Source organism: Carassius gibelio, chromosome A13 (assembly GCF_023724105.1).
Source record: "Carassius gibelio isolate Cgi1373 ecotype wild population from Czech Republic chromosome A13, carGib1.2-hapl.c, whole genome shotgun sequence".
In the NCBI taxonomy this organism is placed as follows: Eukaryota; Metazoa; Chordata; class Actinopteri; order Cypriniformes; family Cyprinidae; genus Carassius; species Carassius gibelio.
In genome coordinates, this window is record NC_068383.1 from 27,493,347 (window position 1) to 27,509,120 (window position 15,774).

General features: G+C 35.9%; 1 protein-coding gene across 1 annotated transcript; it reads left to right on the forward strand.

The window, feature by feature from the left end:
* Nucleotides 1-1,167: 1,167 nt before the first annotated feature.
* LOC128026737 (elongation of very long chain fatty acids protein 5) lies at nt 1,168-15,772 on the forward strand. The gene is made up of 8 exons (XM_052614007.1): nt 1,168-1,335; nt 4,741-4,805; nt 5,075-5,262; nt 10,984-11,061; nt 12,702-12,873; nt 13,207-13,331; nt 13,728-13,862; nt 13,951-15,772. Exons 2-8 carry the CDS (start codon nt 4,748-4,750, stop codon nt 14,068-14,070), a joined length of 876 nt encoding a protein of 291 aa, XP_052469967.1. The 5' UTR covers nt 1,168-1,335; nt 4,741-4,747; the 3' UTR covers nt 14,071-15,772.
* Nucleotides 15,773-15,774: the final 2 nt, after the last annotated feature.

Here is a 15,774-nt window from a genome sequence, read left to right on the forward strand (position 1 = left end):
ATATTAAAGTCAGATTAAATGACAGCAGAAATTAGATATAATGCTTCCACATTTCAACTTACTCAGGTTCTTTATCTAAGAAACATTAAACCGTGTACCAAACACTGCCTTACAGGTCAGCATCAATTCAGATGTTATTGTGAATAATTTACTGCTTTGCATTTTCAAACCCAAAGCTGTCACTAGAACTCACAGAGCTTTATAGAAGGACCTCTTCCGGGTCCAAAACGAAGGCTATACCTCTAAATAATGTTCAGTTGTCCTCATCTAATGATGCCAGGAACTGTTAATTATCTCTACTGACTTGTATACGGCTTCAAATGAATAACATTTGCAAATGTGATTCTAAAGTGATTGACATATGATGCAAAATAATGGGACTTTGTATCACATTGCATCATAAAGAATCAGCACACTGAGCTATGACCATATATATATATATATATATATATATATATATATATATATATATATATATATATATATATATATATTTATGCTTACTGACATAATTTTAATAGTCTCTCCAGGGTGTAACTACGTAACAAAATTCCATACAATTTAAAAGAATTAGACACTACAATATCTATATAAAAAGATTAACGATTAACCACTGCTTTCCAAAAAAAGAAAATGTTACATGATTGTTGTGTGGTCCACGTGAGCACGTTTGGTGGAACTTGTGACATTTTTCCTGTAATTGTTCATGGGCCCCTTGATGCGCTCTCTGCATCAGTGCAGCTCTGTGATTGGCCTGCTTCGGCTCCAGATCATAGCAGCGCTGTGATTGGTCTGTTCTAACTTCAGATGAATGGGGTGACTTTTAGTTCGCGAAACAGTTCAAGCCATGTAAATTGTGCAGCAGCACAATTTTTAAAACAAGCCGCTAGAACGCGCGTCATAATGGAACTCAGAACGGTAACGTTAACGTTCTAAATCCATTTGAAGCACAATAATTGTTCATGCAGTGGCATGGCGACATTCTAAATGTGAATAAACCATCACTTTTGACACTACACCTCTATCAATGGTCCTGTTATTTCAACGCGTTATGAATGTCCCAGTTGCATACTTTCGCTCTAGGAATTAAACGTATCTGATTTTTTTAATCTGCATGACAGTAAAGGGCAGCGGGGGACGCAGTGTGCTCGCAGACTTTGCCCTGGAGCGGCAGTATAAAGCAAGTTATTCGAGCGCGTCCCGTTATACGCATCAGTTTAAGGTGGACTATAGACACTCATGACGCTCTTTAGTTCACGAGATTTGTCCACCCTTTCACACTGACGACACAATCCGCAGAGGAAAGCACTGAAGAAAATATCGGGCTGAAGAAAGGTAAGATGCTTTCCAATAGTTTTACTGGCCATGACGCTAAAGAGATGGAAACACCCCAAAATGTCATCTGGAACTGAGCTGTCTGGGGCATAATGATGCGTCCGTGACCTTATATGACATGACTTTATCAAAGATTAGAAGCATTAGGTTTACGACGATGTGACCCAAAGCCTTTCGTTATTTGTTCTGATGAAGAAGACTTAGCAAAAACGTTTCAGGGTCGTCTTGAAAAGTGTATTTGCAGTTTCTGATCTGTTGTATAAAAGCAATATGATCCTATCGAGTAGTTGATAACATTGCAAATCAGTGACAGCAGTGCCCCGCTGTGAGACATCACGCTATAATCTTCAGGGGCTCAAGTGCGTAGAGCTGAAACCCTATTGTAAATGTTAGAATGGCCACGGATCAGCAATCTCCATGTAAAACTGATCAGGCAGACCAAAGCGTAAGTCGTAGAGACTTGAAACATGGAGGGAATGGTAGTACTCACATCGTCTACAACGTGACCAAGGCTCGCCCCAATCGGCCTGACGGGGGCGCTACAGCGATAACCAGTACGAAATTGCTCATTGCTTCTAAATTTATCGCAGACTAATCGTTGTAATTCTTGGCTCAGGATGGAAAAAACTATGACGGCGTTTTAGTGACACGTTGAAAAAGAAAAAAAAATACGAGAATAAAGTCGTAATACTATGAGAATAAAGTCGAAATGTTAAGAGAATTTAAATAGTAAAAATTAAAAGTTATATTTATATATTTTATATAGTTATATTTCGACTTTATTCTTGAAACACTTTGACTTTATTCTCGTATTATTTCGACTTTATTCTAAAAACATTTCAACTTTATTCTTGTAGTATTTCGACTTTATTCACGAAACATTTCAACTTTTCTCCCATATTTCGACTTTATTCTTGAAATATTTAGACTTTATTCACGTTATTTCGACTTTATTCTCGAAATATTACTACTTTAATCTCGAAACCTAAGATTATTTTTATTTTTTTTTACATGGCACTAAAACTCAGTTGTACAAAAAGCATGCGTCAGATTCTAGGGAAATTTTGTAATTTATTTGTAGATTTTGACAAATCTAGTACTTTTGCAAAAGAGTCGCATGTTTTTCAACATATCAAAACCAAACTGGTGCAGAAATATTTTCTGGAGAGTGAATATCAATTATCAAAAAAAAAAAAAAAAAAAAAAAAACCTTTACATTTACTGTAATGATGGGACATGAAAACGTTCATAAGAGGTGCCCCTATAACTCTTGAATCGAAAAATAAATTTTCGCCAAACTCAGAACTCCCATGTAACAGCTCAATCCGAGGTCATGGTACAAAGAAAAAATATAATAAAAAAAAACTCTATTACTACGCACCTGTTAGTTTGATCGACTTGAAAATTAGTATGCAGTGTCTTTTTCCACAAGTGTCTGAGGACATTTGTGTATATAAAAATTCATGTCTGCCATCGACCAATGAATTGTGAAGGTAAACGGAGGCTGATCGGATTGAAACTTGATGGGCATGTTTGACTCATGGCCCTAGAGGTCTGTAAAAGTATTTTGAAAAAAAAATTGCCACTAGAAATCAAATGGCGTTTCAAATGATTTCAATCAAATCGCTCTCAATCAAATCATTTATTAAATATCCTTAATTATGTTAAAAACTATTTCTCTGTTTTTTACTCAACCACAATTAAACCACAGCAAAACAATAGATCAATCATTACAAAAAAATTCTGAAGTTTACCCTTTAGTTAGCTATAACGTGGTCATTTAGAAAAGGGGTGTTGCCAAAATACCAGAAATTAGGTGAGCACATGCAACAGATGATTCTTAACAAGCAAGCAAAGTTTCTGGGAGATCTGACCATAGGTGGTGCTATAACAGTTAAAATGTTTTCAAAAACTCTTATTTCTATGGTAAATGACTTAAAATTGAAAAAAATATATATATTCACAATTATTTAAAATATTCACATATGATAGATCAGCTGATTCTGATCAACTTTGCCTCTAGGACTACTGCTGTCAATCAAATTGTTATTTAAATATTTGAGATCATTTAAAAACCTACTTTTGTGAACTAGTCCTTGGTTTTTAAATCAAAATCAATAAAATCAATACAGTATACAATCCTCTCGACTCTCTGGGTCGATAATTATGAACAAAATATTGAACTTCTGCATTTGGACAGCTATTACTGAATAATTTTAAAATATCTTGATCTAGTTTACCCAAAAGCCTATAAATACTAAAAGAAAACTTATATCATATCATCATATCATTCCAAATAAGCATGCAAAATGATTACACTTAATTTATACAGATATATCCGTTTTACAATTATGCCACACTATGATTAGTTAAACCTGAAAAAATGTGTTTTAAACAGGAGAATTGCAGTAACCATTTTGTTACATATCAGTTATTTCAAATATTTATATCTGCAACAAAATGTGTGTGTGTGTGTGTGCATCTGTGAGCGTATTCTCCATTGTGGGTGTGTTTTAGCATTAGCCATACATTTCAGATTTGCTAGACCCTAAAAGCATAGAACATTAAAGGACTCAAAGTGTTTGAACCCCGGTAATTTTTTTTAAATATAATTTTAATTTCATTTTATATTAAGCAATTGTTGTATATCAAGTTTTTAGTACTTATTGTTATACATTTGCAGACTTTTTGTCAGCATTTTGTGTTTTTGTAGTTATTATTATTTTTTTATTGTATGTTGATTCATGAGTTTATTATTATCCAAAGTGCAATCATAGTTATGCACATTTAAAAAAGTTCACAATGAATAGATGATAATACCATTTTAGTTTGTCATATTTGTTGTCATGAGATGTAACTTACGATTTTCAAATATTATCATATTAAGATTAAAAAAAGTGGTCAAGAGCATGTCACATTTCACGCCAAAAACAAAATCAGTATTAGCCATTACTTGGATACATTTGCATATCTTATGGCAACAGCAGCGACACTTGACAGGCTGCTTCAATAAACACAATAAAGGCCTGCTTGAGGGTGTGGAGAAACTATGTCTAATAATGAGCTAAGGTTATCTGAGTTAATGTATTCTCATCTTTAGTCCTACTAACAAAGGAAATAAAGGTTTTCTGGGTTATAAGCACTTTGTCTTGACCTTTACTGAGCTAAACAAAGGCGATAAAGAGAATTTAACCTGATGGATGGTAGTCCTTGCTGTGGGCAGCCATTTTTATTGCTCTAATCAATAAGTGTTCCAGCAAGGATTTATAAGGTTAACTTCTTCTTGCCCTTTTTAAATAGTTGTATTAAGTTTTAGGACTTCCACAGACAGGCTGAATGTATATTTGTTCTGACACTGTGCTTGTGTAAACAGCTGAAGTAATTTTCATATAATTTCTCCCGAAGGTTAAAGATGGAGACCTTTAATCACAGAGTTAACACTTATATTGACTCTTGGATGGGACCCAGGGGTAAGACCAATACTCCTTTTTTACACATCTTCAATTCTCTTTATTGCTGTTGTGTTCCTATATGATTCCTATATGGCAAACGTCTGAGCAAACTTTGCAGGATTAGCAAATATAACATATTCTCACTTTATTTTCAGAGCTAAAACAATATTTTTGCATGCTGATGATTTTAATCTGCTTCACGTCACGTCTTATGCAGCCTATTTATTTATTGAGCATCTTAATGCCGTTGCATATGCGTGAGGGTGGTTGTACTCTATCAATTGCAGATCCTCGGGTTAGAGGATGGCTTCTACTGGACAACTACATCCCCACTTTTGCCTTCACTGTCATGTATCTTCTGATTGTGTGGATGGGACCAAAATACATGAAGAATAGACAGCCATACTCCTGCAGAGCACTGCTAGTGCCATATAACCTCGGCCTGACGCTTTTGTCCTTCTACATGTTCTATGAGGTGAGCTTGTTATGTGTGTGTCTATTTCTAAGTGGTCATACCATTATACAAATGAATGCACATTCAAAATATGTAAAGAAACAAAAAAACTAAGATAAAATAAATAAAAAAATAACATTGGCTTTTCCTGCTATCACTACTTTCTAAAATGTATTTGTAATTCTTCTGACTTGGAGGGCCTTTCAGATACATTTCAGCAGTTTTGAATTTCCATTGATTTTAGGCTCTAATAGGTATTACACAATCTCGAGCAAGTGTCTCCAGTCCTGTTCCTGCAGATTTAAACTCAAACCCTGATCAAACACACCTGAAGCAGACATCAGGGTTACTTGATAATGACAGGCAGGACATCTGCCGGAGGGTAGCTCTCCAGGAGCAGGGCATTAGGGGACCTCTGATACAGATATTTGAATTGACTGGGGCCTTTTAAGTTGGTATTAAAATGTCATGCACTTGGATACCGATGGTTTGACTTTTTGGAAATTGAGCAAGACAAACCAGCTGGTGATGAATCACAGTCCATGTCAAGTCAAGTCCCCTTTATTTATATAGCACTTTAAACAAAATACATTGCGTCAAAGCAACTGAACAACATTCATTAGGAAAACACTGTGTCAATAATGCAAAATGACAGTTCATCATTGAATTCAGTGATGTCATCTCTGTTTAGTTTAAATAGTGTCTGTGCATTTATTTGCAATCAAGTCAACAATATCACTGTAAATGAAGTGACCCGAACTAAGCAAGTCAGAGTAGACAGCGGCAAGGAACCCAAACTCCATCGGTGACAGAATGGAGAAAAAACCTTTGGAAGAAACCAGGCTCAGTTGGGGGGCCAGTTCTCCTCTGACCAGAAGAAACCAGTAGTTCAATTCCAGGCTGCAGCAAAGTCAGATTGTGCAGAAGAATCATCTGTTTCCTGTGGTCTTGTCCTGGTGGTCCTCTGAGACAAGGTCTTTACAGGGGATCTGTATCTGGGGCTCTAGTTGTCCTGGTCTCGGCTGTCTTTCAGGGATGTAGAGGTCCTTTCTAGGTGCTGATCCACCATCTGGTCTGGATACGTACTGGATCCGGGTGACTGCAGTGACCCTCTGATCTGGATACAGACTGGATCTGGTGGCTACAGTGACCTCGGAATAAGAGAGAAACAGACAAATATTAGCGTAGATGCCATTCTTCTAATGATGTACCAAGCACATCGGGTGTTATGGGAAGTGTTTCTGGTTCCGGTTTACTTAATTAATGCAGCCAAAAATCCTTTAACGGATTTTGATATTAGAAGCATATTAGTGTGTTATGTGTAAGCCAGGTTAAAGAGATGGGTCTTTAATCTAGATTTAAACTGCAAGAGTGTGTCTGCCTCCCAAACAATGTTAGGTAGGTTATTCCAGAGTTTAGGCGCCAAATAGGAAAAGGATCTGCTGCCTGCAGTTGATTTTGATATTCTTGGTATTATCAAATAGCGTTTTAAGAACGCAGCGGACATAGAGGATTATAATGTTACAAGAGCTCATTCAAATACTGAGGTGCTAAACCACTCAGTGAGCAATATTTTTAAATCTATACAATGTTTGATAGGAAGTCAGTGCAGTTTTGACAGAAACTGAACACCTTAATGAAATGGTCATACTTCCTGGTTCTAGTAAGAACTCTTGCTGCTGCATTTTGGACTAGCTGTAGTTTGTTTACTAATTGTGCAGAACAACCACCCAATAAAGCATTACATATTTTTTGGAGATGGAAAAATGCAGTTTTACAAATGCTAGAAACGTGTCTTTCTAAGGAAAGATCAAATAGCACACCTAGGTTCCTAACTGATGACGAAGAATTGACAGAGCAGCCATCAAATCTTAGACAGTGTTTTAGATTATTACATGCAGAGTTTTTAGGTCCTGTAATTAACACCTCTGTTTTTTATATCGACTATGCATTCCATTACTTTTTCAAATTGGTGTGTTTCATTGGGCCGCAAAGAAATATAGAGCTGAGTATCATCAGCATAACAGTGAAAGCTAACACCATGTTTTCTGATGATATCTTCCAAGGGTAACATGTAAAGTGTGAAGAGTAGCGGCCCTAGTACTGAGCCTTGAGGTACACTCCATGTGCACCTTCAGAGTTCTTTCTTGCCTAATTTGCACTCTCCATGCTATCTGCATTGCAAATAAATGTAATCACTGTGGCAGTAGTAATGCAATATTTAGAAATTGTACTCTTATACTCTTGATACTCAAGTACTTTTAAAAACAAGAACTTCAGTACTTTTACTTAAAGGGTTATTTCACCCAAAAAGGAAAATGATGTCATTAATGACTCACCCTCATGTCATTCCAAACCAGTAAGACCTCCGTTCATCTTCAGAACACAGTTTAAGATATTTTAGATTTAGTCCGAGAGCTTTCTGTCCCTCCACTGAAATTGTACGGTATACTGTCCATGTTCAGAAAGGTAATAATTTGCTGAATTTAATTTGAATGTTAATTTGTTGAAACATCGAAAATACATTTTGTTCCAAAAATAACAAAAACGACGACTTCATTCAGCATTGTCTTCTCTTTTCCGCGTCTGTTGTGAGAGAGTTCACTGTAGTGTATTGATATCCGGTTCGTAAACGAATCACTCTATGTAACTGGATCTTCTTGAACCAGTTCACTAAATCGAACTGAATCGTTTAAAACGGTTCGTGTGTCTAATAAGCATGAATCCAGTTAAAACAAACCAATATATATATAATATTCAAAAAGTACACTGACTGAACTGCTGTGAAGAGAGAACTGAAGAAGAACACCGAGCCGAGCCAGATAACGAACAAAAGATTCTGTACACGGTACAGAATCGGTAGCCCTCTCGCTGCTGTACACGGTAATGTTTTCTCTTGGTCCATTTCTATTGGTTCATGTCAAATTAATTTTGATAAATAAGTCGCACCTGACTATAAGTCGCAGGATCAGCCAAATTATGAAAAAAAAGAGCGACTTATAGTCCGGAAAATACGGTACGACTATATTGAGACAGTGGAATGGCACTTTGTGTCTCCTAAAAGTCCTTTTAAAGAATTTGAGTTGAGATGTCCCCCTCTGAATAACATTGTCACTGGTAACATAAGATCAGGCATTAATGAGAACCCTATTTGAGGTTTAATAAGATGTATACAGTTTTGTTCAAAATAATAGCAGTACAATGTGACTAACCAGAATAATCAAGGTTTTTAGTATATTTTTTATTGCTACGTGGCAAACAAGTTACCAGTAGGTTCAGTAGATTCTCAGAAAACAAATGAGACCCAGCATTCATGATATGCACGCTCTTAAGGCTGTGCAATTGGGCAATTAGTTGAAAGGGGTGTGTTCAAAAAAATAGCAGTGTCTACCTTTGACTGTACAAACTCAAAACTATTTTGTACAAATATTTTTTTTTTTTCTGGGATTTAGCAATCCTGTGAATCACTAAACTAATATTTAGTTGTATGACCACAGTATTTTAAAACTGCTTGACATCTGTGTGGCATGGAGTCAACCAACTTGTGGCACCTCTCAGCTGTTATTCCACTCCATGATTCTTTAACAACATTCCACAATTCATTCACATTTCTTGGTTTTGCTTCAGAAACAGCATTTTTGATATCACCCCACAAGTTCTCGATTGGATTAAGGTCTGGAGATTGGGCTGGCCACTCCATAACATTAATTTTGTTGGTTTGGAACCAAGACTTTGCCCGTTTACTAGTGTGTTTTGGGTCATTGTCTTGTTGAAACAACCATTTCAAGGGCATGTCCTCTTCAGCCTAGGGCAACATGACCTCTTCAAGTATTTTAACATATGCAAACTGATCCATGATCCCTGGTATGCGATAAATAGGCCCAACACCATAGTAGGAGAAACATGCCCATATCATGATGCTTGCACCTCCATGCTTCACTGTCTTCACTGTGTACTGTGGCTTGAATTCAGAGTTTGGGGGTCGTCTCACAAACTGCCTGTGGCCCTTGGACCCAAAAAGAACAATTTTACTCTCATCAGTCCACAAAATGTTCCTCCATTTCTCTTTAGGCCAGTTGATGTGTTCTTTGGCAAATAACCTCTTCTGCACATGCCTTTTTTTTAACAGAGGGACTTTGCGGGGGATTCTTGAAAATAGATTAGCTTCACACAGACGTCTTCTAACTGTCACAGTACTTACAGGTAACTCCAGACTGTCTTTGATCATCCTGGAGGTGATCATTGGCTGAGCCTTTGCCATTCTGGTTATTCTTCTATCCATTTTGATGGTTGTCTTCCGTTTTCTTCCACGTCTCTCTGGTTTTGCTCTCCATTTTAAGGCATTGGAGATCATTTTAGCTGAACAGCCTATCATTTTTTGCACCTCTTTATAGGTTTTCCCCTCTCTAATCAACTTTTTAATCAAAGTACGCTGTTCTTCTGAACAATGTCTTGAACGACCCATTTTCCTCAGCTTTCAAATGCATGTTCAACAAGTGTTGGCTTCATCCTTAAATAGGGGCCACCTGATTCACACCTGTTTCTTCACAAAATTGATGACCTCAGTGATTGAATGCCACACTGCTATTTTTTTGAACACACCCCTTTCAACTAATTCAACTAATTGCCCAATTGCACAGCCTTAAGAGCGTGCATATCATGAATGCTGGGTCTCATTTGTTTTCTGAGAATCTACTGAACCTACTGGTAACTTGTTTGCCACGTAGCAATAAAAAAATATACGAAAAACCTTGATTATTCTGGTTAGTCACATTGTACTGCTATTATTTTGAACAATACTGTATATTGGGGACAGATGTGTCGCTTTCACTTTGTATTTGCTGAAAAACCTTGAACAGGGGCTTTATTCAAAATGAGACAGTTAACAATGACAGATTAGAGGCTCATGGGAGATTTTCCAGGAGGTCTGCACTGTGTTCAGAGAGAGCTGAGAACAAGATCATGGATGACAGTTCAAAAGAATGAAAATGTGAAAAATTAAGCATGTTTGTGCACTTTACTGTACAAGTTAGCAGTAAAATATCTCCACGCATCAGCTGTACACCTGCAGGCCTCTGCAGCAGTTCATAGTGCGTTCCACTTCAGTTAACAGAGGAGAAGTTTATTTTAAATACTTGCTTAAAGCTACCTTTGCAATAGAAGCTTGTGCAAGAGAATTTTGATCCATTTAATGCCCTGTTTTGTTGAAATCACAAGCCTTGTGATAGTTAGGATGCATAAAATAAACCAGTAATGTTTTAAAAGATATGCCACTGATTTCCAGCAAAGGTTTTCATGAATTCATGAGTTATATTTATAGTTGTATTTCCAGCTATTACTCTGAATTAAAAATGAATGTATATATTTTTAGTTATAAGTATTTTTAGTAATATGCTTTGAACATAAATAAAGGCTACTGACTAAATGGACCTATTGAAAAAAATCTAGAGCTCCTGTGTCAACCATTATACAGTGGAAGTACTGTGTACATATTATAGCATTTACAATAACTGGTTAATAACTACGTACTAACCTTGAACTACCCCCTTAACATGTTTACCATATACTGTACTACTTCCTAGGGTAAGTACATGGTAAGTACAGTACACATACTGTAAAATAAAATGTAACCAAATTGATCCTCAAGCATTAGTACTAATTCCAGAAATGTGCTACATACTGGGAAGATTGTACAGTGGTGTGGAGATGATGATTCATTCTGTTGTCCTTCTGTCTCTACAGCTGGTAATGTCAGTGTATCAAGGCGGATACAACTTCTTCTGCCAGAACACCCGCAGTGGAGGAGAGGCTGACAACAGGGTAAAATACACTGTGTGAGATATGGAGAAGTCTAGGATTTAGCTTTACTCTTTATCATAATCCTCAGAAAAGAGACAATATTCCCCATCAGGCTGATGTGAGTGTACAGTTGACCTGGCTGCTCTGTTCCACAAATTAGGTGAAATGTTATTTTTTAAGGTTTTGTGTTTCGTTCTGTTCCCTTTATCATAGGACTAGAAAAAGTTATTCTAAAAGAGTTTTTTGTATCAAGTGTCACCATGACCCTGAAAACCTGGCAGTGCATGGTGCTCTGAGACATACATCACCTCATGATCCACAGCACTGACCTGTGATGGTTTATTTCAAGATTTAAACATGAATCCTCTTTGGATACTCTGTTATATCCTAGTAGAAAAGAAAGAGGAAAAGGTATCTGAATATATGGTGAATGGAAACAGTGGTGAATTGGTCAGTAAGGGTTTTTTATTTATTTATTTTTTTCAGACAGGGCTTAGTGAAAAGTATTTTTAACACTATAAACGAATGACCCTTGTATGACACTTTAGAAAACTTTAAAACGTACTTATTACTGAAATAATATTCTTTAAATATACTTAAGAGCTAAGTGAATTTAATGTAATTAGCTTTGTGACCATTTAAGTTAATCTTTGTATGTAATTTAAAAAATGAAAATTACCCCATGATTAACTCACCCTCAGGCCATCTTAGGTGAATTAGACATGTTTTTTCAGACGAATACAATCAGAGTTATGTTAAATAATGTCCAGGCTAATCCATGCTTTATAATGGGAGTGGGTGGTAGCCCAAAATTTGAAGTTCAAAAGAATTCACCCATCCATTATAAAATAAGTCCACATGGCTCCGGGGGGTTAATAAAGGCCCTCTGAAGTGACACAATGCATTTGTGTAAAAAAAAAAAAAAAAAAAAAACAAAAATTCAATATTTACCACTTTATAAGTCTGGACATAACTCTGATTGTATTCGTCTGAAAGAAGAATTTCAAATCCACCCATGGCTTAAAAGTGAGTAAACCATTTTTGGTTGAACTATACCATTAACATAATAATTCTTAAAGTGTACTACTCACAAGCATTTATGGTAAACTTAAATATACTTTAATTTGATTTCTATTAACACCTGTATGTCATGTACTATATAAACTTATTTGTAATTACACATTCGTAATGAGTACATTTAAGGTACTTTATATGTGCTTTTGTATAAAAGTCAACACATCAAAATAAGGTCACTTGACGAAAGGTTATTAAAACAAGAATTTAAAATAAAATTTAAAGGTGTACTTAAGTGCGTTAAAAAACAGTCATGATATTGATTGCACTTAGGTGGTCTTTATTTCATTAATATATTATCTGTAAATATATACTCCACATTCAATGCAATTAAGTTCACTTGTTTTTTCACAAGAAAATTTCATGATGTAATGCTAGAATACACAGCTTGTACAGTTCAGCAGTATTATATTTGTTGTTTAGTGTTTAGTTAGAGAGCAATAACTGCCTAAGTGGCAATCTAAAGTGGAGTGAGAATAATTACAGCACTAGTGATTTCACAACATTTGTAACTGATGCTGCATTTCTGTAACATCACTGATGAAATTAGTTCTTGTGTAATTGATTGTCTTTTAATCCCTCCTCAGATGATTAACGTACTTTGGTGGTATTACTTCTCCAAACTCATTGAGTTTATGGACACTTTCTTCTTCATTCTGAGGAAGAACAACCACCAGATCACCTTCCTGCACGTGTACCATCACGCCACCATGCTCAACATCTGGTGGTTCGTCATGAACTGGGTGCCGTGTGGCCACTGTAAGCTCCTCACAGGGAAACTCCTCTGCTTTGCAGTCAAAGGCTTCTGAAGGAGCTTATGGTGCATTTTATATGCTGAATTTTTTCAGATGCATAAAAACATAGCTAACATAACATTGAATAATGCAACATGGCATTTAAAGGAGTCTCTTAAGTTGATCTCCATTTACTTAGAATAGATTGTGGTTACCAATTAAAGTTCATGAATAGTCAGTTCTTTTTTACATTTTCAAATATATAAATGTGTATCATAAGGAACCCACTTTGATGTTTCATATGTTGATTTGAAGCAAATGGATGAACTAATATTGATATTATTGCTCTTTTCATCAGCCTATTTTGGCTCGACGTTTAACAGCTTCATCCATGTGCTGATGTACTCGTATTACGGCCTCTCTGCTGTCCCCGCCATCAGACCGTATCTGTGGTGGAAAAAATACATCACCCAAGGGCAGCTGGCAAGTACACACTTTTACTCCAAACTTCTATTAGGACACTTTAAAATGCATTTTTTCCCTTTCACTTTATTAAAATGCCAAGTGCTTTCTTGTAGTGTAATGTGTTCACTGCTATAAGTCTAAATAGAAAAGTCTAATAGGTTTGGATGGCTAAAACTTTATTGTTAATTTGTCAATGTCTTTTACTTATGGATAATTTTCCAATTTTGTGAACGTTTCTCTTCCTCTAGTATGGTTTCCTAGTGTGAGTTTTAATTAAACTAATGGTTACATTTGTCAGAATGTGGACCTTTTTTTTTTTCTTTTTTTTTTACCACAGGCAAACTTGTGTTAACTTAATTAATCAAATTGAAGAATAATTCAAGAATGATCAATGATGGCTGTTTGCTCCTGCAGGTCCAGTTTGTCCTGACCATGTTCCAGACATCTTGTGCTGTAGTTTGGCCATGTGGTTTCCCAATGGGCTGGCTGTATTTCCAGATCACTTATATGATCACTCTTATCTTGCTCTTCTCAAACTTCTACATAAAGGTTAACAAATTCTCAGCATAAAGAATAGTATTGTGTGAAAGTACGTCTTGAAAAAATGCTCAGAATGTTCCCCTTCTTTGCTCCACAGACCTATAAGAGCCACGCGGGATCTCGGAAGAACGATCACTCAAATGGATCAATAAACGGTCACGCTAATGGAGTGACATCCAATGAGAAGGTTAAACACAGGAAACCGCGCACAGATTGACGACAATCATCCACTTACAGTCCTGTTATTGTTATCAGTGCAGTAGAGGAGCTTCACGTATGTCTATCCAGTGACCACGCTACAGCCATTTCATCTTTAAGAGACTCCTCACATTACTGCACACTGCAACCTCACGTTATTCATATTGAATCCAAAAATTAGGAATTAGGGTCCAAGTTAGAGTACTTGATGTTTTTCATATGTTATTTTTCTTGAAGAACAAAGATGGCGACCCTTAATACTGTACTAATTGCACTGGTGTTTTCACCAAACTTTGTAGACATAAAGATGATTGTACAGAAGTACACAGATTTATGTCACACTTATGAGCCGAATTAAACTGTAGCAGCCTATTCAATCTTTCTTTATAGCACAGGCATATATAATCTTACAAGACAGGCATAAAAATACCTTGAGAAATACAGAGAAATATGGAAGACAATTCGTTTTATCAACTAATCAAGCAAGTTTAGTTAATTAATGTATATTTATAAAGGAAAATGGACTGTTTATTTAATTTTAACACGTATTTAGCTAATTTGTTGTAGCGCTGTATTGTAAGTGAAGCTCTAGAAAACATGTCCTTGTGTAAGTGTAAAACGTACACTTTTTTGTGTATTTTACATTATTTCCGTAAGATTTTCTTTTCTTTTTTTACATTAAAATTTTACTGTACTACGATGTGTAGATACTTTGAAATTTAAATTATAGTTGGTTTTGCATTACAGTAATGATAATTTTTTTCATTAAAATGTGCTAAAATTTAATTAACGTCACAAGTTTAATCTTTTTTTTTTTTTTAAGAAAGTAATTAATTATTATATTTCCTTTGATTTGTTGGTGAAATATGAGCCAGGCGGGACCCAGGGTTGGAGATAATTGTAAAACACAACACATTTATACAGTTGTTTGTTGTATATGTTGGCGCAGATTGTGCTGACATTGTTTGAGACTCCACCAGTCTCTCCAGCCTGCAGACGTCAGTGTGCTGTTCTCTTCACCTGGCTAGTCTTGTAGGAGCTCTTTGCTGCAACAACGAAGCAATGAATAGCTTCTGATTTATTTTCTGGTGTCAAAAATGTAATAACGAATTAGTAGTTCAGCACATCTGTTTCAAATTTACCAAAAGTATAAACAATGGCTTACGCTGTTATTAAAAGCACTTTTATAAGTCTGTAACGCTTTCCTTTTCCCTTTCTGAGGCACTGTAAGTTCTTTCGACCTGTACTGTTCCTGTACTGAGAAATCAGGATCCAATGCGTTTCATCTGCCAGCATTCAAGATCTTTTCAAGCAACATTAATTCTGATCTTGTGTTTGAACTTGTGTGTGTTAAATCATGAAACATAGAAATGCAGGAAAACAATGAATACTACTGTGAAACCTCTGTTACCGAATCATAATCATAATTCCTTCTTCTTAAAAATCAAGTCATTCTCTCTGTTAGTGTTCAGTTTAGGATAAGTAAAGATATCTTGCATTATTGTATTAACTCCCTGGTAAATGATATAATGCTGTTATTTCATGCTTTCAGTGCAGACGTATACTGTAGATCCAGCCATTCAGTGTACAAGTGCTGTTTGCCGATAGCACAGTAGAGATTTAATGGTGTTTCACAGAATTAATACTGCACATGTTAATACAAGACATAGGCCATTAACATCAGACACAATACCAATAAACTGATTTTATTTGGAAATCTATC

Bases quoted from the DNA above. Each gene is read 5' to 3' on its own strand.
- LOC128026737 (XM_052614007.1), top strand. From the start codon at position 4,748: ATGGAGACCTTTAATCACAGAGTTAACACTTATATTGACTCTTGGATG. The intron at 5,263-10,983 runs GTGAGCTTGTTA...CTGTCTCTACAG, and splicing joins CCTTCTACATGTTCTATGAG to CTGGTAATGTCAGTGTATCA. The intron at 13,863-13,950 runs GTTAACAAATTC...TTTGCTCCACAG, and splicing joins TCTCAAACTTCTACATAAAG to ACCTATAAGAGCCACGCGGG.